The sequence below is a fragment of the Radiomyces spectabilis genome (assembly GCF_025331425.1).
Source record: "Radiomyces spectabilis strain NRRL 2753 chromosome Unknown BYT42scaffold_4, whole genome shotgun sequence".
Classification (NCBI taxonomy): domain Eukaryota; kingdom Fungi; phylum Mucoromycota; class Mucoromycetes; order Mucorales; family Radiomycetaceae; genus Radiomyces; species Radiomyces spectabilis.
The window spans coordinates 1,418,566-1,446,218 of record NW_026251929.1 but is presented as its reverse complement, the minus strand read 5'-3'; the positions used below and the strand labels follow the sequence as shown (position 1 = coordinate 1,446,218).

At 43.2% G+C, this 27,653-nt stretch overlaps 8 protein-coding genes across 8 annotated transcripts; 2 read left to right on the top strand and 6 right to left on the bottom strand.

Moving 5' to 3' along the window:
• Positions 1 to 2,934: 2,934 nt before the first annotated feature.
• On the bottom strand, positions 2,935 to 6,005 carry BYT42DRAFT_271247 (Rix1 complex component). The gene is made up of 13 exons (XM_051562799.1): positions 5,914 to 6,005; positions 5,732 to 5,804; positions 5,554 to 5,676; positions 5,389 to 5,492; positions 5,265 to 5,327; positions 5,043 to 5,195; positions 4,834 to 4,980; positions 4,706 to 4,776; positions 4,525 to 4,642; positions 4,244 to 4,456; positions 3,902 to 4,180; positions 3,607 to 3,828; positions 2,935 to 3,526 (listed from the first exon to the last, which is right to left on the bottom strand). Exons 1-13 carry the CDS (start codon positions 5,959 to 5,961, stop codon positions 3,182 to 3,184), a joined length of 1,959 nt encoding a protein of 652 aa, XP_051425387.1. The 5' UTR covers positions 5,962 to 6,005; the 3' UTR covers positions 2,935 to 3,181.
• A 159-nt stretch (positions 6,006 to 6,164) lies between these two features.
• On the bottom strand, positions 6,165 to 7,178 carry BYT42DRAFT_529885 (alpha subunit of riboflavin synthase). The gene is made up of 2 exons (XM_051565397.1): positions 6,913 to 7,178; positions 6,165 to 6,829 (listed from the first exon to the last, which is right to left on the bottom strand). The coding sequence occupies exons 1-2, from the start codon at positions 7,064 to 7,066 to the stop codon at positions 6,306 to 6,308; spliced, it is 678 nt and encodes a 225-aa protein (XP_051425386.1). The 5' UTR covers positions 7,067 to 7,178; the 3' UTR covers positions 6,165 to 6,305.
• Positions 7,178 to 9,332, bottom strand: BYT42DRAFT_563364 (aspartate aminotransferase). Its single transcript, XM_051567585.1, has 4 exons — positions 9,111 to 9,332; positions 8,781 to 9,040; positions 8,315 to 8,641; positions 7,178 to 8,123 (listed from the first exon to the last, which is right to left on the bottom strand). The coding sequence occupies exons 1-4, from the start codon at positions 9,196 to 9,198 to the stop codon at positions 7,527 to 7,529; spliced, it is 1,272 nt and encodes a 423-aa protein (XP_051425385.1). The 5' UTR covers positions 9,199 to 9,332; the 3' UTR covers positions 7,178 to 7,526.
• Positions 9,333 to 11,864: 2,532 nt separating this feature from the next.
• On the top strand, positions 11,865 to 14,849 carry BYT42DRAFT_563357 (HEC/Ndc80p family-domain-containing protein). The gene is made up of 9 exons (XM_051567584.1): positions 11,865 to 12,661; positions 12,730 to 12,838; positions 12,908 to 13,112; positions 13,182 to 13,276; positions 13,333 to 13,477; positions 13,559 to 13,764; positions 13,838 to 13,999; positions 14,065 to 14,378; positions 14,442 to 14,849. The coding sequence occupies exons 1-9, from the start codon at positions 12,324 to 12,326 to the stop codon at positions 14,608 to 14,610; spliced, it is 1,743 nt and encodes a 580-aa protein (XP_051425384.1). The 5' UTR covers positions 11,865 to 12,323; the 3' UTR covers positions 14,611 to 14,849.
• BYT42DRAFT_563355 (uncharacterized protein) lies at positions 14,839 to 16,159 on the bottom strand. The gene has a single exon (XM_051567583.1). The coding sequence runs from the start codon at positions 15,981 to 15,983 to the stop codon at positions 15,222 to 15,224; it is 762 nt and encodes a 253-aa protein (XP_051425383.1). The 5' UTR covers positions 15,984 to 16,159; the 3' UTR covers positions 14,839 to 15,221.
• A 108-nt stretch (positions 16,160 to 16,267) lies between these two features.
• BYT42DRAFT_563353 (pre-mRNA splicing factor component-domain-containing protein) lies at positions 16,268 to 19,220 on the bottom strand. The gene is made up of 6 exons (XM_051567582.1): positions 18,969 to 19,220; positions 18,463 to 18,911; positions 17,876 to 18,381; positions 17,323 to 17,799; positions 16,780 to 17,255; positions 16,268 to 16,697 (listed from the first exon to the last, which is right to left on the bottom strand). Exons 1-6 carry the CDS (start codon positions 19,143 to 19,145, stop codon positions 16,377 to 16,379), a joined length of 2,406 nt encoding a protein of 801 aa, XP_051425382.1. The 5' UTR covers positions 19,146 to 19,220; the 3' UTR covers positions 16,268 to 16,376.
• Positions 19,221 to 24,966: 5,746 nt separating this feature from the next.
• Positions 24,967 to 25,259, top strand: BYT42DRAFT_493096 (uncharacterized protein; the record flags this gene model as incomplete). Its single annotated transcript, XM_051564194.1, has 2 exons — positions 24,967 to 25,032; positions 25,101 to 25,259. The coding sequence occupies 2 exons, from the start codon at positions 24,967 to 24,969 to the stop codon at positions 25,257 to 25,259; spliced, it is 225 nt and encodes a 74-aa protein (XP_051425381.1).
• Positions 25,260 to 25,517: 258 nt separating this feature from the next.
• On the bottom strand, positions 25,518 to 27,648 carry BYT42DRAFT_563338 (uncharacterized protein). Its single transcript, XM_051567581.1, has 2 exons — positions 27,026 to 27,648; positions 25,518 to 26,968 (listed from the first exon to the last, which is right to left on the bottom strand). Exons 1-2 carry the CDS (start codon positions 27,242 to 27,244, stop codon positions 25,754 to 25,756), a joined length of 1,434 nt encoding a protein of 477 aa, XP_051425380.1. The 5' UTR covers positions 27,245 to 27,648; the 3' UTR covers positions 25,518 to 25,753.
• Positions 27,649 to 27,653: the final 5 nt, after the last annotated feature.

Sequence of the window (27,653 nt, the reverse complement as noted above, 5' to 3'; positions counted from 1 at the left end):
TAGGGCCTCTTGCTCGGGAGAAGGGGCTTGATTGCTTCGTGCTTGCTCGCAAGTCTGTTCACGATGTCTTGGTGTGCAAGAGCGTTTTCTTCATTGCCCTGTTTGTCGAAAATTGCGAAAGGCCGCAATGACAAATTTTCAACGATATATCTAATCTTGGCCTTTTCAACTTGACTACCTTTTTCCTGACAAGCATGAACGACTGCTTCATCGTAGCTGCGCGATTGGATACTTGCGACAGCCTCTTCTGCATTCGACGGTATCTCCAAGCTCAAAGGAGGATTGATCACGGTCAATTCGTCGTTAATTTCGGAGATGCAATCATCAGACGTAAAATCATCTGTTTTCTCAGTTTCCTGGCGCTTGACCGAATCGATGTCTTCATCTTCAAAGTTTTTGTCCCCAGAAGATTGGCCCTCGGCCCCATTGTTATCACTTTTCATTTCAAAAAAAAAAAACTGAAGTTAGTCTTGCCATTTACTCGAAACGGGAAAACTCAATGTTACCTTTCTTCAGTCGAACTTGTGAATTTTTCTTCTTTAAGATGCGCGGCTTGGATATGCTGCCCAACGCGCTCCAGAACTTCCCACAATTCATTACAACAAGGGCAGGCATACTGTACTACGGCTGCATTCTCCTTATCTTTGGTGATTGTGAATCCGGAGGGAAGAGAATGATGCGGTTTGCCTTTTGGCGCTGGAGGGAGGCTTATATTTTCGTTGAGAACATAATGCCGACGCAGACTCTTTCTTTGGGTGAATTGATGGCTCTTGCACATGTGGCAGCCTAAGGAAATAAACAACTGCTGCTTCGTCATTCAAAGAAGCGAAATAAAGAAAAAAGAAAGGGATAAAAGAGAACACGCAGCAAATCCAATCAAGACTCAATGACATTTATATCAGATGCAAAGTGCGAAAAAGGTTACCGTTCAATTAAAAAACGAAAGTTGGCGTCCATTATGCCACTGATCAACAATTTTGTCCTCATACAACAAGTTTATTTTCTGTGAAATTGTCATTCTTTATCGTACCATATTCTTCTTTGCGCGCATTCTTCGGCAGAACATCCATCTTCTGTGTTATTAAACGCAACATCGTAATATTAAAGACAGTCGCATAAAGTGCTTCTTCGGATAACCTTTCGGAGTCGACATTTTTCTGTCCACTTTTTCAGGGACCAAATTTAGTTAACGCACTTTTGCACTTGAAGTCTTGTCCCACCAATGTGACTGAAAAAGGGTCCATTTTGGAAAACCTTCCGACTCAAAAATGAGGGCTATCAGTAAGTGCGCTCCGACGTTCCACGAAAATAGGGGCTTCATGGTCTCATGACGAAAACGATGGATTCCATGGAATAAAGCCTCGGCCTTTGCTCTGATGACAGAAAATGACCGTACACAGGCACCGACATTATGCTAAGTCCTGAGTCGTGTTTTTTGATTAATTATGTGACTCAGTAATCCAGCCTCCCATTTCGTCACAATGTCTATCAGCAGTGATATGTAGTGAAGGCTTCATACTGTGAAATCAACCACTGTAATATGAATTTTGTACTGAATATAGCCCAAGCCAATATTGCTATAGCAAGTTGATCAACCCATTCCAATAATACAATGATAATGGTTTTCAACTCTTCTTTTCAATTATTTGAGACAATTCCATTTTTTTGTGCCCAATTGATTCAACGGTATTCTTGCCATTGCATCCCGGGATTTTGACACCAAAATAGTGAATTTCATATTTTGGTTAGACATTTTATTTTGGTGATTTTCACTGTAATTCCCTCTTATCTGCCCCATACTGTTACTATCCTGTAGGTGTAGGCTTTTATGACTTGATTGCTGTTTGGTGAATAAACATTTATACTACTGTATCTAAAAAGGTATCTATGCCACAAAGTGCCATGATGTCGCTATGTACCGTAGCAAACACCCTACTATTTTGTAATGACCATGTCTTGTACATTTCACTAAAGCAAAATTTGCAAAATCACCAAATTGAATCTTATTTTTTACTTGCTCAATCATTCCCTTAATCATTTTTTTTTGTATGAACAGAATTGAGATAGCGACAAAAACAACCTTTTACCAAAATAAATACAATACCCTCTCATCTCATCTCATCTCATCTCTCGTTTTCAGGAATAATATTTAATTTCGATAGTCGTCGACAAATCTCAGTAATATCCTACTGACATTCGATCCACTCACGTTCACTTTTCGCCTTTTCCTCCAATTACACTTAAATTCGATTTAACCCAGTCACAAGCAACAATATTGAAAGTGGCTATCTTGCAGTCAAAGTCCGGTATCCATCTTCGTTGAAGCCCTGTTGCATAATCGATCAGGTCCGAAAAAAGATGAATCGTAAGCCCAGAATGATCAGATCCGGCAAGCAGAGTTATGAATTTTTATGTACAGAGAAATGCAGCAGCTCTATAAGTTATATAAAATGAAACCAAGCAGAAAACACTTAGATGCTTTCAACGATCCAGCTTTTCACCTCGTCTTCAACCGCTTGATCTATAAGAACAAAGGAACCAAACAGGTTAACCATTGTATAGCATGAATACACAAGACTGCGGATCTTACTTTCAAGACATTTTCTTAATGCGGCATGCACTTTTTCAGACTTGCTAGAGGTGAAATGGATAAATTCGATCGCTCGCTGTTGAGCGTCCTTGGGCATGTCCAAAAAGGGACCAAACAAATCACCTAACAATACATTATGTTATGAACAGTTGTATTCAACAGAAGAATGTCAACTGTTACCTTTGCTTGCTAAATGCACGTAGAAGAATGGAACAAGCGTCAGCTCGGCCGTCTGCAAAGTCTACAGCAATTCAAGTTCAGTAAAACGGTCAATGTCGCCCACACAAATCGGCTTTGTTTACCTTGGTATCGAAAATGTCTTGATCCGCCCGCTTGGCGATATCACACATGACATTCAGTATAGCCTACGCATAATCAACAATGCAAATTTAGTTTCATGTCGTGTCCTCTGCCAACTCAAAGAAATACTCACTCGACTCGTGTCAATATGACTCGTTTTGAGTTCCCATAACATTTTTGGAAGGGAAAGTAACCAGTTACGCATCAGTCCAGAGGCGAACGAATCTGGGGTGATTTTGAATTGTCCATTGTAGCTTGGAGTGGATTGCACCTAACCATCGATAGTGTTAATCACTTTTTTCCGTCCATTGAACCACTGACACAGATACGTACAAGATATACTCGGATAATGAATTCCAAAGCTATGCGCTTGGACGCGGAATGGCTGTGACAATGACGGAAGAAATTTAGAAAGGCCTGCAAGGAAAAACGACGCGTCAACAAAACGAAACACCACATAAGAAACAAGACAATTGACAAACGTACCTCGAAAATCGAATCTCTTCGACTGCCTTCCAGACAGTTCATTAGACCCCAAATAGCTGGCAAAAGGGAAGCAAGATTTTCACTATTAAAGTCAGAAGACATGGATGTCATGCTTCCTTTTTGTTTTTTGCTCGAAGGAGCAGCATGTTCCTGTGGTTGACCAAGAGACCCGATCAGAAACTTATCGACACGCGATTTGATCGAGTAGACCATTGTCTATATAATGTTACCTCAAATCCAAGCACACCAAAGATATAATCCACAATGGCATCTGCCCAAGCAGGAATCTCGTCGGCGCCTGTTTGGAACTCCATCTCCTGACGCACACGCTTTCGATTGGAAAGCGTGATGGATTGCTGTTCGAAAGTAGATTTATGAATGCCTCTTGCCAGCAAATATAAAGAAGTCAATTCACAAAGCATGATGTTCATTTCCAACAGCAATTCGTCGACCTAAAAATGCATAAATCAATGTAAATACCGTTTCAAGCAGGAACTACTGTACTTTTTTGTTTTCTTTACTCGCCTTGGCTGGTCTCATGCCAAATGAATCCGCTCCATAGGGGAAATACACCATCAAGCGCTTCAACATCTGTTCCAAGTGATCCACTAACCAAGATGGTGTGACAGTATCAATCATTCCTCCACTGATCATGGCGCGCCACAGGTCCAGGGTCAGGCGCATATCAGCGTGTAGTAGTTGTAGAGCGGGGGTCAAGCCTATATTACTAGATGACGAGAATACAACAGGCGCGGTTTCGAGCCAGGTACCGATGAGAATAGGCTGCAAGGTGTGGATCAAATTCTAATACAGACATCCCTTTTAGCTCGCTGTCAACTATTTAAGACTGTGTCTATTGCGGGTTACCTTTAATCCTCCGATTCGGTCACGTAAGCTGTAATCGACAAGATGAGGCTTGCTAGAATCTTTGGAGGCGTCACCAGAAGCTTGGTTACCGCCAAAAGACCGAGTTTTCGGAGCAACCGATTCAAACAGATTCAAATGGGAAAATGTAGTCAATTGTTCAGTCAAGTAAGGGATAGAACTTTCCAAAAATGCGTTGGTGGGCGTGAACATCGTCTACAATTGAAAACATGAGTTGAGTATACTTCAAGATAGATACCACTACAAGTCCGTGTCAAATCTACCTTTGACTTTGCTTCCCATCGAACAACGGGTCTACCCTTCTTCTTTTCTGGATCAAAATGGTGTTGAAAGGCTTGTCGAGCATGCAGATTATCGATGAAATTCAAAAGAAACCAAAAGCTAGGTTGCAAGGACAAGATCAGTATCAGGATAATTCAAGTAGGACAAGACCGTTCGTTTTACCTATCCTGCTGATTCTCCAAAAGGCCTGCTTCCAGAAATTTCGTGAGACTTGTCAACAGTTCAAGTTTGCTCTGCACCAGTCATTAGAAACCGCGACGACCCACTCAATCAACAAAACTCTTATTTACCTTGTGTAAATGCAAATGAGATTTGGATGCGGCGGCTTTAACAGAGGCGACAGAGGCTGTATTGACATTGGGAAGACTGGAAGTTGATTTTGAGGTATTCATACTGTTGGATTCCACTGCAAGCAAACTCATGTAGTTGCCCATCACCTAATTCAGTCAACGTCATGAGCTATTCGAAGATCAAGGATTACCACGAATTCAAAACTTACACGTTCCCAAAATTTGGTAACAATCACATTGGGAGCAATCTCTACCCAGAGGTCTAATAATTTGATGGCATCGAGACGAACTTCTTCAAAGATATGGGTCATCGCCGAACAGGTATACATAATTAACACAGGCAAAAATGGCTGCAATTCGATCTAAAAGGAACGACAAACGATAAATACAGCTGAGCGGGACCATGTTCCGGCAATGAGGACTGCTCGTACCTTATCCATGGGGAGAAAGCATTCCCGTAGAAATCCCAATAATGCCTTGCGCACATCTCGATCCTGCCAAGCATCGAACATCGAATTAGACTATAGCTTTTCATCGGGTAGAATAAGTCTTTACCTCGTCGACGAAAAGTTTCAGGATGCCGTTGACTACCAAACTCAGCGACGACAGTAACAAATCTGGATGGGTCAAACATAATTCCTGCATGCCGGACAAGGCATCTAATATACATATACTGTCAACGTCTCGTCTTTCTGGTGATGTATCGAACCATATGCTGACCTTTCTTGACGCTGGCATTGTAATGTCTAAGTTGGACGATGAGATCGGACAATGTCAGATTGCGACTGGTGGTAATCTCGCGCGATTTATCTTCGGTAATACTCTGATTGGGGAGCGAAATACCTATGTTGCCCGCATAAACATCACATACTATTTTCTGACAACTCAATCGTCTTACTTTTCGATTTGAAGGAAGTGTCCGTGAAACTATCGGGCAAGGCCTTTTGCTTGCCAACCTTGAGTCGCTTTTTCTATCAACGCACAAAAAGACAATCGATCAGAATAAATAACTACCAACGTGGGTCGATCAAATGCCCAGACAAAACTATGGAACCTATTGTTAAAGAATCTAATGCGAACCTTGAAATCTTCATTCTTTGCTGCTTTCTTTTTCCGTGCGTTGGGCATGGCGATCTAGTCCTGCGAATGATGTGCAGTGAACGGAAACTGATAGGGCCGATCGAGAACATGAAATTTCTTGCATACCTACTGTGACCTCCCTTGTGACGTGCATTTATCGCTCGGCTTGAAAAGTGGCAGCTCCGTCCGTCCATGTACGCCCACTCAAAGAGCATCAAATGACAGATACAAGTTCATTTAGAAAGCAAAGCATACAGTTAACACTAAAAATATGGATGGATCTCAACTATCAATTTCAATCCATTATAACACCCGAACAACGCAAATCCCAAGTAGCCCGCTTTCGCAAATAGTCTCGCCTGTCCTTTATTCGAATTTTTTATTGCTGATATTTAAGCGCGCGCAATACGTTTAAGCAGTGCTTCTAATCCTTCGCCTTGTTTGATAGCGTTTTCCAGGCTTTTGAGAGCGTACTTGGCCAGCATATCCATTTCGACATTGACACGATCGCCTATTTGTTTCAAGGGCATAATCACGTGTTCCTGGGTATGAGCAATCATCATGATGGTAAAGGTGCGTTCAGCATCATCAACGTCGCATACGGTGAGCGAAGTACCGTCCAGGGCAATGAATCCCTTGGGAATGATATATCGCATCATATCCTTTTGTTCTTCGTCCAATTGGAATTTGAACCATAGCGAGTTTCCTTCCGGTGTGATGGATACGATTTTCACAGTAGCATCGACATGACCTTGAACCATATGGCCACCAAAGCGCTTTTGCGCATCCATGGCTCGTTCCAGATTCACTTTGCTTCCCACTTTGAGGTCACCGAGATTGGTTCGTCGTAAGCTTTCGGGAGCGACGCCCACCTTGAACGTATTTTCGTCAAATTCAGTTACTGTCAAGCAAGTACCTAATCAAAAAAAAAAAACCAATCCATCTTAGATATTTAGCTTTGTTCAGGAACAGGACCGGGCGTCTCTTGACAAAATTTACCATTGATAGCGATGCTGTCACCAATGTGACAATCGGTTAAAATGGGGCTTGCTTCGCCGACGGTAATAGTCCAACCACCTCCACCGGAGGCTGTCTGATCTTGCTCAACAACCGAAGTGACTTGACCGATAATTTCAACGAGACCAGTGAACATGAGAGGAATGATCTTGATAATCAAAATGTAACAAAGAAGTGATTTAGGCCCTCTCAAAGTTTAAAAACGACTGCGCGCATGATTTAAATCTCAGCGACACCTATCCTCATTCATCAGCTTATGCTGACTGACCGCTGACTCAAATGCGAAATCTTTTTATTTATACTTTGGCTCAACCCACTAACTATTGTGACATGTAGAATATGTGTTGCTGGTAATCTTAGTTTTGGACGAACAGCTCTAAAAACCAGGGAATACCAGTGGGAGCCTATCGTATCCCGCCCGTGTCATTCAATGTAGGCTCAACATGTGAAAAGGAAAAAGGCTTTTCCCGATGACTTTTTTTTTTGGTTTTTAAGTTCTATTGCCGTTGTATTGAGTATGTTTTAGGTGTGAAAAGAGTGGGAAAAGAGACAAAAAGGATAGAGGAGTGTAGGGAAAATGGACATATTTTTTTCTTTTAATCCTTGGTGACGTTGTGAATGGCTTCAGCAAGGTACTTGACGTTGCCAGAAGAGACACCGGCCATGGAGATACGACCATCGCGGGTAAGGTAGACGTGCCATTCATCCTTGAGCTTATCGACCTGCTCGGGCTTCAAGCCAGAGTAGCAGAACATACCGATCTGGTCCGTGATGTGGTTCCAAGGCTTCTTGCTACCGAAATCGTTCTCGAGGTGACCTCGGAGCTTGTCTCTCATGGTGATGATACGGTCAGCCATGGACTTGACTTCGCCCAACCATTCCTGCTTGAGCTCCTGGTTACCAAGAACTGTGCTGACAAGACGAGCACCGTGAATAGGAGGGTTAGAGTACATGGGACGGATAAGGATCTTCAACTGGGAGTCAACGCGAGCACGTTCGTTGGCATCGGCGCACACCACCGAGAAGGAACCGACACGTTCACCGTACAGACCCATGTTCTTGGCAAACGACTGCGACAAGACAACCTGATGACCTTCATCTACAAACTTGCGAAGAGCATAAGCATCACGGTTGCAGTCACCGGAGGCAAAACCTTGATAAGCCATATCAAAGAAGACGAAATGATCACGTTCCTACAGAATAGCCAAATTAGTATCCGCCATTACTGCCGCGTGCGAAATCCAAATAATCCTTTTCTTTCTCATACACAGACATGCCCACTTCTTTGCCCCTCCCCAAATCTCCCGCTTCCTGTTTGTCCCGGTTTCCCTCTTTTTTTCTTGTTGCATAACTTTGTCGCCATTATCTGAAAGTGATAGATTACCTTGACGACTTCAGCAATCTGGTTCCATTGCTCCTGAGTAGGATCGACACCAGTGGGGTTGTGAGCACAAGCGTGAAGGAGGACGATGGTGTTCTTGGGAGCCTTGCGGATGTCCTCAAGCATGCCATCGATGTTGAGACCGTTGGTGTTCTTATCAAAGTAGGTGTACTTTTCAAGGTTCAAACCCGAGTTCTTCATGATGGGAATGTGGTTGCCCCAGGTAGGGTTGGGAACAATGATGTTCTTGGCATGAGGGTAGAACTCGTTCAAGAAAGAAGCACCGATACGAAGAGCACCGGTTCCGGAAATGCTTTGTGTAATGGCAAGCTAATTAACCATAAACAGCAAATTTGCCAGTTGTCAGCGATGAGATGATTCTTATCATGCGAAGATAACCCAAAAAGAAAAAGCAAATTCCCCCTCTTCCCAGCGGGATTTTTTTTTTCTTGCTGGATTTTGGACTTACTCTGTTATCCTGAATAACATTGCTATCATCACCATAAGCAAGGGCACCGGCCAATTTGTTGAATTCGGGGACACCAGTAATACCAGCATACTCCTTGTCGAGGCTCTTGTCCAACAAGATCTTTTCGGCCTTCTTGACACAAGACAAGACGTAAGGCTTGCCATTGTCATCACGGTAGGCACCCACACCAAGGTTCATCTTCTTGGGGCTGCTGTCCTTCTTGAAAGCCTCAGTAACACCCAAAATAGCATCAGGAGGACCTTTATATTTGATATTAGATTAGCTACATGGCACAGAACAGGGTTGTTTGGACGGCAGGGTCTCTTTTACCTTCAGGAACGTTGCTCCAGGTGGAGACAAGAGCGCGCGAAGCCATGCGGCTAGGCTTGACGGAGAAGCGAGCGATGGTGGAAAGCATTATCTACTTTGGAGTGATCAGAAGCGGACCAAAAAAGAAGAGCACCAAAAATAAAAGAGCGTGAATGCAAAAGAACAGCAAATGAAGGGGATTTTGTGGGATTTTTTTTTCCACAGAATTTTTTTTTTTTTTTTGGTTTTCCAAATCCGCTCCGCACCAAAAGAAGAACCGTTGACGTCCTAATTAAGGTTTTTGTTCCGAAGCCTCCATGGTCGTTCATTTTCGCCTCCTTTTTGCGTTTTATCGATATGAAAAATCGGATTTGGGCTTTTGATTAGTGATGCCAACCATATTATTCCCATCCCAGAGCACACGACCGTTATCTCTAATCAATCATACCGTCGCGAGCCTAATACGTTTATTGTTCAAGGGAAAATATTCGATGACAAACAGGGTTGAATGACCGCATCAGATTCGGGTAAGATCTCTTGTGTTACAATGATAGATAATCATATGGCTAAATACAGCGCATTACTTCCATTCTGTAGATGACACATCCTGTATACGGTGGCTTCTCTTTTGCTCAAAGGCCAAAAAAAAAAAAAAAAAAAAAAGTTGTAGGCAACAGAGCACTTACAGTAAAGACATGGAGAGTGTTTTCTGGTTTGCCTGGGCTTGCGACATGAGCCGATGCCCATTTACGGCCAGCTCCTCAGGATCCCGAAGATTTTCGTCGCTGTCATGTTTCATCTATTTTTTACAGTATGAACATGGTCTAGTTCGATTGGAAATCATGGTGCGGCATTAATGATTCAGTTTGGAACAAGTGGGGTGTTCCAGAGACAATGCCGCAAATCCCCACAAACAAATCAACAACAATACACTTGGAAGATCTGAACGTCGAGTCCAAATGTTTAAACAGCACGGGTGGCTTGTTTGTATCCGCAAAGAAGGAAAAGCAGCTTCCTGATTCTTTTCGTATCCGTCCGTGTGGTTTCGATGCGGACAAACTGAACCTTTCCGTTTTCCAACTGTCACCTCTGAACAGGGAAATTGGCAAATGAGTCACTCCAGTGACTTTCCATAAATGGCAGGCGAGTCGACCCCTACTCCCAGGCCAGCACCACACCATCCAAATCGTGCTAGATAAAAAAAAAAGCCGTCGGACATCCTCTCTGACATTCCATGTCTTTTTTCATTTTCGCAAAGGTCCCGAAAGAATGATATCAATTCTTCTTAATACTGACACTATACGATGCTTTCCGTGGAACCCGGCTGGCGGCGGGTTTCGAATTCCCGAAATTTTTTTTGTCATGGCGTCAAGGTTTCAACGAGGATCAGCTTACTTTTTTTTTTTTTTCAAAAGGTCGGACAGCGGAAATGAACGTGCTTTCCCAGACGCTGGTCAATAACAAATGCAAAAAAATCGTGCGCTTTCGGTTCAATATGGTGACATGTGCACAAGAAGATAGACGTGTAAAATGGATTAATATCCAAGTGCGATATAATCATAAACCATCGGTTGTTTTTTGATATAGCCACATCCGTGGTGAAAATTCACTCACCAATACAAGGGCCAATTTGTTTTCATATGGTCAAGTCAGTGTTCAAAGCACATGTCATTCACACAATGACCCAGAAAAACAAGCTGCAAATTTTTTTTTCGGATCCCACCAGTGCCCGGATTTCAAATCCCGCCATTGCTCGCCGAACAGACGACACGTCGTGCTTCCTGCCAATTTTTCCTCACCTTGTCACCAACGCCAAAATAAAAATAAAGGACCTTTAGTATGGCTGACGAAGACACTAAATGGACAACTCAGGATGGTAAGAAAGGAAGTGAATAAAAAAGTCGTTGTGCGCGTGAAAAACTGATGGTAGCATTGCTCAGATATGGATGAAGACGATCCCATGATGGAGGACGATGAGTATGAGGCGGGTGTACCTTTTGGGCTCTCGGAACATAGCCAGAATAGCCCCTTTGCACCGCGCGAGTCACAACTGAAAGAAGAAATTATGCGGGCATTGGGACGCAACTGGAGTGATAGCGCGACGGAGCCTTCCGAACGGTTGCAAGTAGAGAAGGTCACCGTGCACCAAAACTTTTTCAATAGTAAGTTTCAATGAAGGGAATGAATTCGTCTGCATAAGGAGGGTAATTTATTGATGATCCTATTTGCCTACTTGAAAAAAAAAGCATTTGAAGACGACTTTGACGACGAAGATTTGGCGTAACAGATGCAAGCAATATACCGATCATTAAAAGACGAACCAATCGGATGTATGAGATTGTTACGCTCCCTTTATTTCGATCGAGCCGTTGAATTACCTAGCCCTTTATCAGATTACTTTGTGTTCATCGTCTCATGTTCTTTGATCTCCTGCTATTGTTTATAATAACAGCTTAATACGACAGTTGAGAAACGCGTGCAATGTTATTGCAATGCCTTACTGATATTCGAAAATCTTGATGCGATCGCTTTTAATAAACTGTACACGATCTTTATCAATGATATGTAAAAAAGAAAAACAAGAAGATCGAGCATTACTGTGCAAGGTTCGCTGTCCGCGGCTCTGACTGGCGAACAATGCACACGATGGTTGATGGCTTGTCCATCGATATTTGTATATTGTATCATGCAGGCCTATCAAGAAAAAATGAGGGCCGGCTGTCTGCGAATTTTTTTGACCTGAAAAATTAAAAAAAAAAAACGTCACAATCAACGCGGTTTTGCTTGAATTTTCTCATATTTGATAAGGTATAAAGAGACGGTACCTTGAATGTCGTTCCAATGATGTCTTCACTGCAGGAACCATGGACTTCACGAGGCGCAGCACCAACCAACGATAACAATAATCCTCGTCGATATACCATGAGCCACGCCGACGGTTCGCAGGGCTTTGTCCTTCCCGGTAAACGATCACGCATGGCCGGTCCGAAATCTAGAAAGCAAGCACGATTGTCCGTGGGCGGAACTGACGTGGAACCTTCCGCGTTGCTAGACGATGCCTTGGGACCTCAAAGAATGGTCATGAATATTTCATCCTCGCAAGCCTCAGATGCCAGTTTTCATCTGGAACGACGAGCACCCTCTATTGCTTCAGCCTCCTTACCGGCACGGTAGCGTACACCTAGTTGAAAGGGGGGAGGGACTTGTTATATTTCCTCGTTTTACTCACCAAGAATGGTTTATTACAGGCGTATTAGCACGTTGAATCCTCGTTTATCTGTGGTCAGTGATACGGCAAAAGCATACAACAACGGTAAACCGCAGGCCATCGCGAAACTGCATCATGATCCACGCAATATCAAGGACCCTGAATTTCAGCGAAACGCGACACGAACCATCACCGACTACCTCGCCGAAGCAGGTTACGGTTTCCTCGATAAACGCGCTTTACGCGACCTGACGTCCAAAGAATTCCAAAATATCTTCAAGTTTTTGCAAGTGAGGATCATGCCCACTTATACATACAGAGGAAGGTTCGAAGATGAGCTAACCGAAGTCTTGAAAATGCTGAGGTAAGGTCTCCTAGTTTATTGGTGACTCATCAATTGCACCTCTGACCATCTGTGGCGTCTATTCGCAGGTATCCGCTGGCGGAAACAATCAACATCAAGGCCATGTATCCCATTGCGGCTCTCCATACCCTCCCTACCATTATTGCCCTTTTAAGCTGGATGTGCGAAGCGTGCATAGTAAGTCGCGGACCATCTATTCAACCGTTTATCTTGTACATAGTGATATTGATGCTGCTGGTCCTATAGGTAACAGAACGGATTGCGGAAGAATTGAACGATACAAACCACGGCTTTAGCGACGGTCGCAGTGATGACCGGGACGATCGTACCATGACAGGTTTGGATGATATGGAGGAGCTGTTTTGCGATTTTACGGTCGCTAGTTATCATGCCTTTATGGAGGGTGTGGACAATCGTTCGCCTATTCGAGAGGAATTGCAGCGTTTCTTTGGTAAAACGACAGTGAAATATCATCAGTTGATCCGGACCTAACACAACATTGTTATCTTTGCTTGGGCAGAAACCGGAATGGCGGAGAACAAGGAGCATGCAGAAAGACTAAGAGAAGCCAACCAAAAACTCCAGCAAACTTTACAACATGTGGAAAAACGAGGTGTAAGTGATAAGCATCCACCTTGATAAACGATGAAAATAACTTTTTTTGGGCCTAGTCTCCTCTTGCAGTACTCAAGAAGCGACGAGAAGAATTGGAAAGCGACATGAAGAAATTTGAAGTCTACTGCGAAAACAAGGAACAAAGAATTAAAAAGTACAGTGATCTGAATGCACGTGTACACAAAGAGTCCGAAGCATTAGGTACAATACGACAATTCCCATGAAACGAGATAACAATGTATCTAACCAGCATCAACATTATTATCATCATCATCAACATAGAACAGATACTGTACGCTACGCAAGCCGACGTTGAACGATTAAAACAAGAAGTCCAGCGTCAAAATGTCAGCGAGGAAGAATTTGATCAATTGGAGGCACAACATGAGGAGTTCGAAAAACACTATACAAATCTGCAAGCGCGGATACAGGAGCTGCGGAAGACTCAGTGGGAGAAAGAGATGTCACTGGAGAAAGAAAGGAGCATGGTAAGACGAGACTCTTTTTGTTTTGCGCTTATTTAAAGATCACATATTGAGATGGAATGTCATTCCTCTGTAGGTGGATCACATAGTATCCGAATACAATCAACTGGCGTATCGAACAGGGCTTGTTCCTGCCGATGCTCGCAACGCCAACGGTTGTGACTTTACATTATCGTTCACAGCGGATGCATTGAAAATCAAAGACAGTAGTTCCATCCATATGCTAAACGATGCACTTGTAAGCTCGTTCTGTGCAACTGGCGGTGAACCATGGGATATTGAACTTGTATATTTTGTTTCTAGAAACACATGCAAGTGCTCAGTGAACGGTACAAAGAATGGATCATTGAAGACACGACCAAAATGCAACGGTTACAAGAAGAAGCACATCACGTGGAAGAGCAAGTGTCAGAAACGCAAATGAACATTGTGATGCTCAAAGAGAAGTTGACCAAACGATCTGCGGTTCTGGAAGAAACAAGAGAAAAGGCGCGGCAAGAAAACATCCGGTACAACGAGGATATGGATGCAGCAGAGCAACGTATCAAGCAGATGCGAAGTCAAGCCGCAGCGCAAGTCATTGAAAGCCAACAACGTGAAAGCCAACTGCAAGTGGAGTAAGTCGTCATGGAAATGCGGTGCCCATGATTTGTGATACTAAGATTTTCTTTTTCTCTTAGGATCAAAGAAACACAAAGTCGTATAGACATGGAGCGGCAAAAGATGGTTGAGAAGATTGAACGGCTGATGAATGTTGATCACGCTTTTTCCCTTCTCGAACAGGAGAGTCGCCAACTGTGCCTTACCCTAAAACAAAAGTACGAAAAGATGCCCGGTATAAAATACTAGACTAATTTACCATGAAACATAATATCACTACGGATCACATTCATGCAGTAATCCTTCGTTATTTTTAGCTCCTCTGCATCACTGTAAATAAAAATATGCGCCCACAAAGACAGACAATATCTGGCATCGACTGTCCGGTTATGAGCCAAGGACACCGAGTGGAAAAAACTGATTTCCAATAATAGTTTCAAAAAGACTTGAAAAAACAGCAAATGATAAAAAAAATTCCCAATGTTAAAATAGGTGGAGATCAACCATCAAAAACCGCAAGATCGCAAAAATTGGTGTGTATATCTACATAAAAGTGACAGTGAGTATATATCAGGTACCCCACCAAAATAGAAAGAGAAGGATTGATTTATTCCGAATCAGCTCCCATAATGATTGCATGTACGATACAGGTGATTGCTGCGGTACGATGTTCCTACACAAACCAAACTAACAACTTAAAAAAGAAAATAAAAGGGACGGAGCAAATTAATTTACAAATAAGAGAACAGAAAGAAGAAAGTAAAGCAAAAGATATAACAAGAAAGAAAAACAGTGCATACAGGACGGAGAAGGAGGATAAGTGGTGGTTTGGATATTAATGGAGAAAGAGAAAATTGGATTTAGATGATAAAGAGCATGGGCGTGGACATGTTTCCAAACAGTTCAACGTTGTGACGAAGAACATCCTCGGTAAAGCGACGCTTTTCGTCGTTGGGACGATCCCACACCATCAATGCATAACGTTGACTTTCAAGAACGCAGCGAAAAAGGTTCTGGTTGGTGAGCATTTTAATGTTGTCACCCCTGAAAAACCGGGCCGATTGCTTTAGCAGCCAGATGGACATGCGATTCACAACAGCAAATCGACACAAATCTTGCACACAAGAATGGAAACAGAAAAGCGGGATCACTTTATTCTGCGCGCCGTAAATAGCCATGTCCCGCCGGATCCACGTCGGACTAACCACGTCCTTGTCCGCCTTGCTCAGTGTATCGGCTCGTCGCCGAGATCGTCGTCGCTGATAATGTTCCACTTCCTGCAACATGAGAAACGTCTCTTCTTCGTTTTCATACACTCGTTCGCTCCGCAGTTCCAGATTCAGTAGAGTCCAATCGGTGGGTGTCGCAACGGCAATGCATACAGGTTCGTACTGATGTGGAATCCGGCCCAGCATGCGCCACAGCCGAAGTCGATGGAATAGGGGATGTTGGATCAGATAGCAATAGAATGTGTAGTTGGTTAACAGCAGCGCATAGATACTACTGGTACTGTTTTGTTGAAGTAATATTTGTGACTCCTCGAGTTCCCAGGCAAGACAATAGTCGACAATATGAAGCCATATTTCTAAAGGAAATGACGAATGACGCATGCGAACTGTCATGACCTTTGTACGAGAGGAAAAGTTAAAAAGGGGGGTGGGTGCGGAAGCGAGAGAAAGAGACCAAAGAATAAAATAAAGAAGTTGGGAGTATCGGATGGATTTCCCTTTTGTCGTTTTAACGATTTTATCCGCTGACTTCTGCACTTATTTTTCAAGTCACAAGGTTAAGTAAGAAGTTACAAAGAGGTACTCTGCCTTTTTACACACGCTCACACTTTCAGTCTGCCAAATCCGATCATGTCCAAAAAGAGCAATCAGTGGAGTCATGAATATTTTTTGATCTTCCGCAACTGATCTCTGTTTTTATTTCACGCAGGTCCATGATTTTTTGGAATGGAAGTAATTGATTGGATGTGTTTTATTTTCTTTGGATGACTGATAAATTCTTTTTCCTTAAACAATGACAGATAAATAATCATTCTTTTCATCGTTCAAATCTTTGTACTTTTGCTGTAATTCACGTTCTCGTCGCGCCAGTTTGTTTACTTCTTCTTCCAGTGCACCCACACGACGAGGAATGGCGGCTTTCTCGGCAATTTGCAGATTCAGATACGTCTCGTATTCGATCTTGGCCGCTTCGAATTCATCAAAAGCATCGCTGATCTGCTTGGACAACGCCTGTGATCGTGCCATGTAACCACCTAATCGGACATCCATTTTCTTTTCCAGTTTGCCAGCTCGTGTAGCGTCGCGAATCATGGTCTGGCGGTTAGACTATAAAAAGCCAAGAACCGATATTGAGTTGATGAAATCATCATGACAATTTATCAAAAGCAGTTGGTTTTCAGTAATTTACCTCAATCATCTTTTCCAAACCATTGATTTTGTCCTTTTCATCCGGCATATCTTCCAACCGCATGAACTGATTGAATTTGGCTGAGAAGAGAATTTCTTCATGCTCCTTGGTCCAGAAAGGTTCAAACTCCTTTTGAGAAGAGACCCATTTCCACACAGCGTCCTTGACAGACTCTTCTTCTGAAAGGTTTAATAAGCTCGCCACTTCCTTATCCATCTCTTGCCGAGCATCTTCGAGCGCTTTAGAATCAAACTCGTCTTCCAAATCAGCCAGATCGCCCAGGTCAGTGGCCCCGGGAGCGATCTTACCGCCGGCAACGGGATATTTGATGGCATCGTGTTTGAGAAGTCGCATAAACTCTTCCTCTATTAATCGCTCGATTTCGTCGTCAGTCGTGACTTTGGATGAAGGCAAGGTCGCAGGTCGTGGTAATCCTCTCTGCACCGCTAGTGAACGACGTGCTTGCTGTTCTTGCTCTGTGAAAAAAAAAAAGGACGGCGTTAGCCATTATAGATTACAAATTGATAGGCTTCTGTTTCCTACCTTCTCTTTCGGCTCTCTCTTTGTTTTCTTTTTCGATATCACTCATATCTTGAATGGCTTCCTTTCGCTTCTTTTCTTCTGCTGGCTTGTCTTCCTCCAAGTCGGGTAATCGAATTTCCCATTCATTGCGAGGTTTCGGTAAACTAGACAAGCCTTGCAACAGCTGACGTTTCTTTTGTGCTTGCATCATACGTTCTTCTCGTGGCGTTTCACCGACCATTTGTCCCTGTTCATTGATCTTGAAATGATCACGCAGAGGCGTTTTGAAGGGTGTACTGGGTGTTTCTGTTAACGCGCCTTCGGATTCACCTCGCACAGGCGTCGCCATAGGATTAGGTGTTCGTAACTGCATTGCCATTGGCGTGGAACCAGCAAAACCAGTACCTTCATGAAGGGACAGATTCTCGTCACCCAACAGTGGAGTCTGCGAACTTGTCAGCGCACGCAGGTTACGTGCTTCCATCATGATCGTATCCTCTGTATTTAAAGCACATGTTTAGTAACGAATAAACTGCAATACTACATTCTCATAATTCTCATATGCGTGACTTACGTTGTGGAGGAGCGCGAGGGGTGCGAACCGAGGATAACGTGGCTGGTGTGACAGAGTATTCACTAATGAGACCTTGAGTAGCTCCTTCTTCATCTTGGACGAGCGATTTGGCTGATTCCCCTGCAAATCCCGATTTCACGATTTCCTCCAGTTCCGACTCGCCTACTTGCGGTGCAGGAAGAACCAGTTTACGTCGTTTGGCAATCTGTTCTTGTTCCTGCATTTTAATCAGTTTCGCATCCTTGGCCGGCACAAATCGACCTTGATTGCCTTGCGCTTGAGCACCGGCATTGTCTCGATTCTTTCGCTTCTTTTCTCGTTGCTTCTCCTCTTCGATGTCTGCACGTCGTCGATTTAATTTGGACAGATGCACGTTGGTCAATTTGCCGGGATCTACTGTACGGTTCTTCTCCACTGTCACATCGTAAAAACCAAGCGGCACTTTCTTTTCAAAAGGTATATCAGCGTTGTAATCCATGTCATTCTTCTTCTTCTTGATACGGAAACTATTAACAAATGCAACTGAATGAGTGGGATCGTTTCATTTGGATGGACGCAGCCGACATGGTCACTTTTTTCCTACTTACTTGATACCGGCCGCTTTGAGTTCACGACGCTTTTGTAGTGACGTAAGACGACGAGCTTCTTCAAGTTGTCGCTCTCTTGCCTTTCGCTTGGCCTTTTTACCCTGTGTATTAGCCAATCTGGCACGGGCTTCTGATAACATTTCCTTTTCGTCTTCGTCCATGTCGACAGGATCAGGTCGTGCAGGTTTGCTTTCAGGTTCGGGATCCACTTCACCCGGTCGCAATTTTCGCACATCGTCCGCACTGGGACCACTTTCGTGTCCAATGGAGCCTGTCAAGCCAAGATCGCCTCCAGCTTCCCGTGCTTCGGCTTCATCCAAAAGTCGCTGGTATCGTTCAAGACACTGTGCCGACGTACGTCCGACAATGGGAGCAATTGTACGCCATTGAGTCGGCATCAGTTTGGCGAGATGGAGTAGCTTTTCGTCTTCTTCTTTGGACCATTCCGTCTATTCATTGAAATTATGAGTTTGTTATGAGGCGAGACCCTGCGTTTTATTGCTTACCTTTTTAATACTAGGATCGAGCCACTCGTACCATCGTGCTTTACACTGTTTGGGCGACTTTCTGACGAGCAAGGAAGAAATACGAGCCCACTGATTTTTTCCGTATTTACTGACAGCGGCTTTGAGGATTTCATCCTCTGTATTCTTCCAAATGCCACCCTTGATAAGCGGTCTCATTGCTGTTTGATTTTAGGTTGAACGTTCCAAGTGCGGTGCTCTGCGGTTTTTTCAACTGGATATTTTTTTTCCAAAATGGTGTCCACACAAAAAACCCAGCGCAGTGCTAAAACGTCATCAAAAACTAAGCCAATGAGATTGAAGAGTTCTTCCAGTTTCATTTTGGTGAAGCAGTGGCGCCTATACATTCAACGGAATCCACATAATTAAAATCTTTGGGAAATTAGCGATTTGTAAATCACATATCTACACTAAGTTATCAGGACCTGTTAAACCTTTTTTTTATCTTCAACCATGTCTCGCTACGCACTTTCACAATAATAGGCGAAACAATCAGCAGCAAGATGCCGTTGTGCCAGTTGTGGTCAAACAGAGCATCGCCGTCTTTCGAATAAAAATATGAGTAGAGCTCTTTTTGAAGAAAGGTGGTTGATGATACGGCTGGCGTTCTTCTGTAGCATCATTTAATTAGGGTTTTCTGTCAGTTATACTGTCATTTATACCTTTCATTCTCTTTCAATTTTCAATGAATCGAATAATACATAACCAGACGTGCTTCGATCTATGAATTCATGCATCAGTAGGGTGACTATTGTTTGATCCATGGGAAATCATATATTTTTGTCTTCAATTTTATCTTTTTCCTTTTGATTTTTCTCTCTCTCTTTCTGTTTGCTTGATAAATCCTCACTATCATTGTACCAAGATCCCATCCGCATCCATCATCCAGACCATTCTTATCCCGTGTATTTAAATCGACTACCATCCTCAAAAAGGTAAGCGTCGAGTGGTCTACCATCGATTTTGCTCCGGCAAAATAGACTTACCTCGCTTTTTTTTCCATCCTTCTTTTAGCTTCCGGTGTTCTCCGTTTTCTTTTCGCCTGACAAGTTCTGGATAGTACAACTCTCGCCATCCATCCATCCATCTGGCGAAACCGGTTGAGGTCAAAGGCCATCGTCGGTGGTGTAACTCTCTTTTTCATCGAAAAACGCTTACGCGTCCTCTTCATGTTCCTCTCCATTGGATTGCTTCTCATGATATGGTATTCGAGATGTCTTCCCGATTATTGTATGTTGTATTTTATATTTCATGTACATATTCTTTTCGCAGTCTTTTCATCTTTTTTCCCATAGGGTTTTTTAGGAGGTTTTTACTGACGGGACCATTGGTTTTTTTTTTTTTTATCATCATGTACTTTTTTTCTTTTTCTTTCTTTTCATTCGGGGAAACTCTCGATATCTGGAATCCAGCTCAAAATTACCGTCACTTCTGGCCACGTCAATATTTCTTGCCTGCTCAAGCTGACACCACCGATTCATCGCTTAATGGTCCTGGAAGCAATTTTATTTTCCGCATCGAAGAAGAAGCTTACCTGTGTTCCGTATTCATCTTTTTTTTTACGGGACACCATTTGGTTCAAAGGCAAGTCCAATTTCTTTTCCTTTGCCATGATGTAATGAACGTATACTAATTCAAAATTTTCCAATGTCATATAATCCAAAGCATGTCACACGATCAATGGCTATTGAAAACTCAAATAACAAAGGTAAATATCTTAACGAAATTTGAATCAATCAAAAAGCTTACTAACTCATATTTTTAAATACCCAACATACCCACACATCTTTCTAGATCTATCATAGCCTGGGCGGAATGGAACTGAGGGGGTCAATCAGTGCTGCTTTGCGCGTGTTCAGAAACAACTCACGTTGCATGGTATTGCCATAAGGTTGTCATTAATATACCAAAGTCCGTCAGAGTTCTCGCCCAGGTTATGCCGTGTATGCGTTAGGCTTTTTGTCTGACGAAAGTCGCTCAATGTAAGAGGGCGGCCTCTCGTGGCAGGCGCATCCATTGCACAGCGGGTGTACGGCTTGTTATAGCGTAAGAATATACTCCCACGTTTCGTACAAACTAGCATTGCCATAGCAATTTTATTTCGCAAAGTTTCGTTTTATTGTAAGCACAGATAGCAGCAACACCGCACAGCAGGCACCGCACGCACGCACAGCAAAGAAAAACTAGGACTGCCCATCAATTCGGACAAGTTATCGATCGAGTTACTGGATGGAAGTCTATCCGAACCCATTGGTGTCTACGAGGATGTGCCGATCAGAATACAGGGAAGAAAGAGGTCCGATCATTTTGTCATTCAAAACAGAATTGCAGACTTGGTGGTCCTGGGAATGACCTGGTTCGCAAACCATAACGCGGTAATATACCCTGCTGCTCGCAAGTTAGTCTTACCCACTAGCATCGGTGAAATTACGATAAACGGAAAATCCCTGTCAAACGAAGAAATCAAGAACTACCGCGCCGCCCAAGTATATGCTGCCTCCTTAAGTTGACTCTATGAAGGAGAAGATGAAAGCTTTGTGGAACAGGCCGGATTGGGAAAAGTCAAAGGATTGAACATCGAATACGGACAACCTCTGAAACACCCATAGTGTCCAAGTTATACCGAATGAGTTGGAAGGAAGACCAGTACCTGAGAGAGGCTCTCGACGATATGTTGAAGCAAGGCTTGATACGTCCTTCCAATGACCAATGGACCGCGCCGATACTTTTTGTAGCCAAAAAGAATGGAGAGCTACGGATTTGCGACGGTTATCGGAAACTCAACAAAATGACCATTAAGGATACTTTTCCACTACCTCACATTGATGATTTGATCGATTCCGTCGCCGGCTCTCAATATTTTAGCACCCTAGATGCCGCATCTGGCTTTTGGCAGATACCAATGGCCGAGGACTCAATTGCCAAAACCGGTTTCACAACAAATGCGGAACCTTCGAGTTTCTAGTCATGCCATTCGGTTTGACGAGCGCGCCAGCCACGTTCCAGGGGACCATGGCTACCATCTTACAGCCGTACGTCGGTAAATTTGTATGTGTATTTATTAATAACATTATTGTTTTCTCTAGAGATATGGCCGAACATGTGAGGCATATGGAAATGGTTTTCCAAAAGTGCTGCGAATATAACCTAGGACTCAAGCAAAAGAAGTGCGTCTTCGGCCAGACCAGTGTAGTATACCTGGGTCACGTAGTCAGCAAAGAGGGTAAAAAAGATCCGGGATCATGATATTTTATTGGATTCTCAAAAAAAAGTCCAAGGTAGTCTGTTTTGCTCCGCATTGTGTTTACAAATTCCGGCTCACATCTTTCGAAGAACCCTACAAGAATCCTCCTTTGTCAAAGTTGACCACCACAATCCGAAGATGACGAAATACTCAATTTCAGTTTCAGGCTCAGGCTCAGGCTCAGGCTCAGGCTCAGGCTCTTCACTCTTCATCCTGGGCTGTTTGGACCGCTTGAAGTATAGCGTCGTTTGAGAGAGACGGGTTTTCTTTTTCAGAAAAGTGGACATTGAGAAGGATTTGCCTTTCATGGTCTAGCATGCTTGACCGTTTAAACTTACTTCAATATACATCTTTCGCCACCAGTCGGTTGAAATTTACACTTCTAATTCACGCATGCAATTGCGCTGATCTGTGATGAGCAATTTGCGAGATTGTCATAGGTTGCTTATATAAAGAGTTAGGCTTAGTGCAAGATACTGCTGTGTTGGTGGTATCGTGAGACCGACAATTAATGGTCATGTTGGAGGCCCGGTGGAGGAAGCTGCCTTTTATCTCGTGGCACAGTAAGCTGAATAAAGAAGCCAATGAGCTTGACACGCGGTATATGTACACAGTCACCGTTATGGGCAATACTCACAATCTTGGCTTGCATAAAGAGTTATGCAACGGTCGGTAAGCCGGGTTTGTTCCATTACATAAATCTCTTCAAACGTAGAGAATGAGGCAATAAATTTGCCGGGAAAAGCTACATAAGCAAGCGAAGCATTAAAGCAAAACAGCAACTGCATTATGCAACTTGAAATCCGTGCAAACTGCGTCTGCTATAAGATATTCCAGATATCCTCTGAACTCTAATGAAGTGTTTGGTGAAGAAGTAACAATAATTGATCGTAATCAGAAAGATATAAATTATATGGAGACGACATTTAGTAAGAACAAAAGAAAAGGGGAGGTGGGATAATAAAGACATGAGTCATTAGTTCTGATCTATACCTGCTTATAGTCGGTGATGGATCGTTATATCTGTTGATAAAGAAAACATTTATTCAATATGCTTTTCGGCATTTGTGACCATCTGTGACCAAGTTCACGAATTTGTGACCCCGACTTGGAATACTGAGCAGTACACTAACATGTCGCAGCACAAATGTCAAAAGGCAAAAGGTAGTATTATTATATTTATATTCAATGTATAATGCAGTATTATGATTTGACAGCAGTTATCAATGGGCTGGCGCCGCCAAACGTTCCTTGAAAGATGAATTATATCCGTAACAATATCCGATCGGGTTTGCAGCAAGTTGTGTGTAAGATGTCTAACTTGAAATTAATGAACTTGGTGGTACAATTTAAACGTACAAGCTAGCAAAGAAAAATAATAAAGAATCCAATATAACCCAGTAAGAGCAAAAAAAAAAAAGGGTGACAGATCTATCTACTTGTTGAGACATTAGCACGCGTTTCATTTTAGTGCAAGATATTCTGTGGATGAAACGCTTTTCTTGCGATGAAGCACTTGAATAGAGTTCAAAGTCCATTTTGCTTCGCCCACTTTGGACAGGTCTTTCTGCATGTTACATGGACTAGTGGTGATATGTGCGATGATACATTATGTTTGTGCTTCAGTCATCATAATTGGGACGGTTCTTTTTATATTCCTGACTCCTTGAAATGCAGTCCTAAACATCAATGGTCCTGATGTCAGAAACACAATAGTGGCACTTCCATATGATGCTGGCTATGTATTGTAAGTGATATATCATATTGCCTGCACGTCAAAAGTGGGAAACTTGTGTGAAAAGCAGTAATGTTCCCCAAGAAACCCAATAGTTTATTTACCATATTACGCAAAAACGTTGCCTTGACGCAACCATAGTTTATCATCACTTGTCCGATCATCTTTTTTTCACTTACTGACATGTTTTCTTTTTTCTTGTACAATATGATAAATCAAACATGATAGTTTCCAATGACTGTATCCTACATGGTGGGCTTCCATGCCAAAAAGTGAATGTAGTAAAAAGATCAATCAGCTTATCAAAAAACCGATGAAATCATAGCCGTGATACAAAAGTGCCGTAAGACCTTGTAACAGTCAACATTTATGAGGTGGTATGCATTCATTTAACCATTTTGACGATCAATGCAAGAGAACCCTTATCATCTCCGGCACTTTTTTGTTTCTAATAAACAATAATTAAGCATCATCATTTTTGCGTGGGGGAACGGGGGAGCGGGGGGGGGGAGTTGTTTGTTTACAGTCTAGTGTAACCTCAAGAGTTCCTGGCATCCACGGCGGTTTACCATGACAGACCACGGGTTAAAGATCAGTCTTTTTGGTTTGCAACAAGGCCAGCAAATAGCTGGGCAAATGGAGCTTATCATCCGAGCCGACCGTCATTGACCCCACGAAACGTGAGCCATAAAACAAATACCAGGCCACGCGACAGGCTCAGCTGATGTCTATTATATTGTCTTGTAACTCATTGAATTGTCCTGCATCATCCGCTCGTGAATTTTTTTTTTTATATTTTTTTACACAAAAAGGCCACATGAGCAGAGAAAGAAGAAGGCCGTCTTCGACTTTGTTTGTTTTGTACCTTTGTTTTGGGTCTTCTTTTTACTGGATGAAAAAATTGACACACCCAATAAGCCAAAAAAAAAAAAAAGTTAAAATGTATAAAAGCATACCCCTTTTCGCTTGTCTCATCCCATTCCAAAACAATCAATCACATCATGCTCCATCCCGTTGTATTACCCGCTACTTGTGAATTGTGTGGACAATGGATGCCATCCCATGCTGTAAGTCGTCAGCTCATTGTATATATTTCAAAAAGACTCAATGTTAATTTGTTTCTATGCATTTAAAGGCGGCTTGTCCCCGTAACGGAAAACATCCTTCACAGTGGTCACTGTGGTTACCGTCAACGCTGGAAACGAGCGTGTCCTCGGAAAATCCACTCAATGACGACCTGTATCCCATGGACGATATCGAACTACTACCGTCCGACGATGAATCGCCATTTTAACCTTCTGTCATTTCTCCCTGATTTTCCTTTGGTTTTTTCTCTGTGCATATCTTCCAGTACATATTTTTTCCTATTTTGTCATATTATACCCGGCGAGCTTTGCCTTGCCAACTTGTCCCTGAGCTCTTTCCATTATTTGAGCTTTCCATTGTGTTTACTGTATTTCTGTCTGTTTCCTTTTTATATATATGGTATATGATTTTCCTAATAAGAGACAGTGTATGCTTGCTGATGATGATAATAAAAGCTATATAGTGGGTTGCCACAGCCACATTCTCCATTCCGTGCGTTCTGCAAAAGATCGTTGGATGATCCAATCACTGATGATGAGCGAGCAATGGTCCGGTCATGGGGAAATTTGTATAACCACAAGTCTTGTACAATATATTAATTCGATCAACATTCTAAACCTTTTCTGCTTATCTATTCGGCTCTATTGGATAAGGATAAACAAAAACGATTGTACACGACCTACAAGTCTACACACAAGAAAACTATTGAATGACATGCATCTTTTGTTCGGACAAGGAACGAGGTTCGTGCACAAGGATGGAGACACCGGTGATACCGGCATCGGCGAGTGCCGTGGCCATCCATTGAATCGCAGTTACGGTCGTCATTTGATACGCATCCCCGCTGCCAAAAATCATGGCATGAAATTCGGAAAACCGCGTACGAATTTTTCTCCCATTATTCAGCTTGTTACGGCGCTTTGGAGGTTCAAGTAACCGGCGGTATCGCTCCGAGACGCGGTCGGGTATCACTTGGATCGTCATGGATGGGAAATTTGTCCACAACACATGATCAAACGGTATGGATTCACCTAACTCCTCTTGAAACAGGTACCGAAATCGTCTCTTTTCCCGATCGCCCCCCACCACCGAGACAATACTTTCAAGCCGTTCAAACGCGCTTCTCACCATCACTAACCGTTTGTCAGTAAGCATGTCTTTCAATACAGGTAACACGGGCGCTTCCGCTTCTCGGTTCGCTTGCAGTTGCAATGCTTCACCATCCACTTGGTCCGGCCGACAAGGGTGGTGAGTCATCTCGGACGTGATGGCCAAAGCAGTGCTCACATCCACGTTCAGAGTAGCGGTAGTCAGGGATTGCCGTTGTTGTGGTAAATAAGGCGCATACGTCTCACGCACCGTCGGACCGCCCGGTTCCTGCAAGTGAACGACAATGCCCATCTCTGTCAGTCGGTCCATCAATCGCTGAACAAACACATCCTCATTCGGTCGAATACGCATGAAAGCAAACACGACAATCGGTTTTCGATAATGGACATGGTGCGCTTCAGCACTGCGAAGGTACTTGGCGGCTTTTTTGAATATGGGCAAGTCAGCAAAGGCGTCTCCATGCGCCGTTGAACTGTAAAATTCGCCCTCCGAGTCGCTGCTCTCTTCATCGTCGTCTTCGTCTTCCAGTTCCAATCCTGCCATATCGTGGCGCAGTCCTTTGGCATTCCGTGCAATGACTCGAATCCACACCAGCTCTTGTTCAGCTACCAGGTCAAGTTTGATGCTTTCAGTACGCATCATGTCCTTTTTGGGCATCCATTCCGTGGTGGCTGATGGGACAGGAACAAGACGCATCATTTCGTCCACATGATCGACGCTCGTCAGCACATCGTGGACGGCTTCCAGGTAACTGAGGTTCGAACTCTGTATATGTTTCTCTTTGATGGTCTCAGGAGCTTCCAGTAACTATCAGCGACACCGTCAGTCACAACTCCAGGGAAACCGTGGTTTGAGCCCACATACACCTTGCAGAAAATGCGCTTCGGCGGTTAATGATTGCGTATAACGATATAGGCCCTGAATAGGACGTGTCTCACAGTCCTTGAGGATGACTTGACACCGGTCCGATAAGGATTTCACTGCTCCAGGGAGGTGACTACCGTTACTAGGTTCGTCGTCACCGGTGGAGCGCATAATGGAAAAATGGGAAGGCGCACGAAGGAAAAGATCCAATCGGTCCATGGTGCACCCGTTCGGACAAAAAAAAAAGAGAGGTCACACACCGATTCCAAAAACGGATGGGCCCCACTGAGCATGCGCGGACGAAACGAAAAAACAAGCGGTGGTCCCGTCACTCCATTCTTCGCAAGATTTGGTGGAAATTCATTCCCACCCTTCCATGTTACTGCTATTCTGAATTCTGCCTTTGATTAGTCTATCTCCTACCCAAAGGTGCGGAGTGATTAATACAGCCAAGATAACGACTGAACCCGTTTGTTCACGACACTTTTATTTTGTTGATTACGTTGATTACAATTGCATACAACATGCATCGAGTCTGCATAAGCGGAGAAAAAGAGGGGGATGGGACGTGATTTCCTTTTTTTCCACCCAAAGTCAGAACTCAAAAAAAAAAAAAAAAAAAACGCCA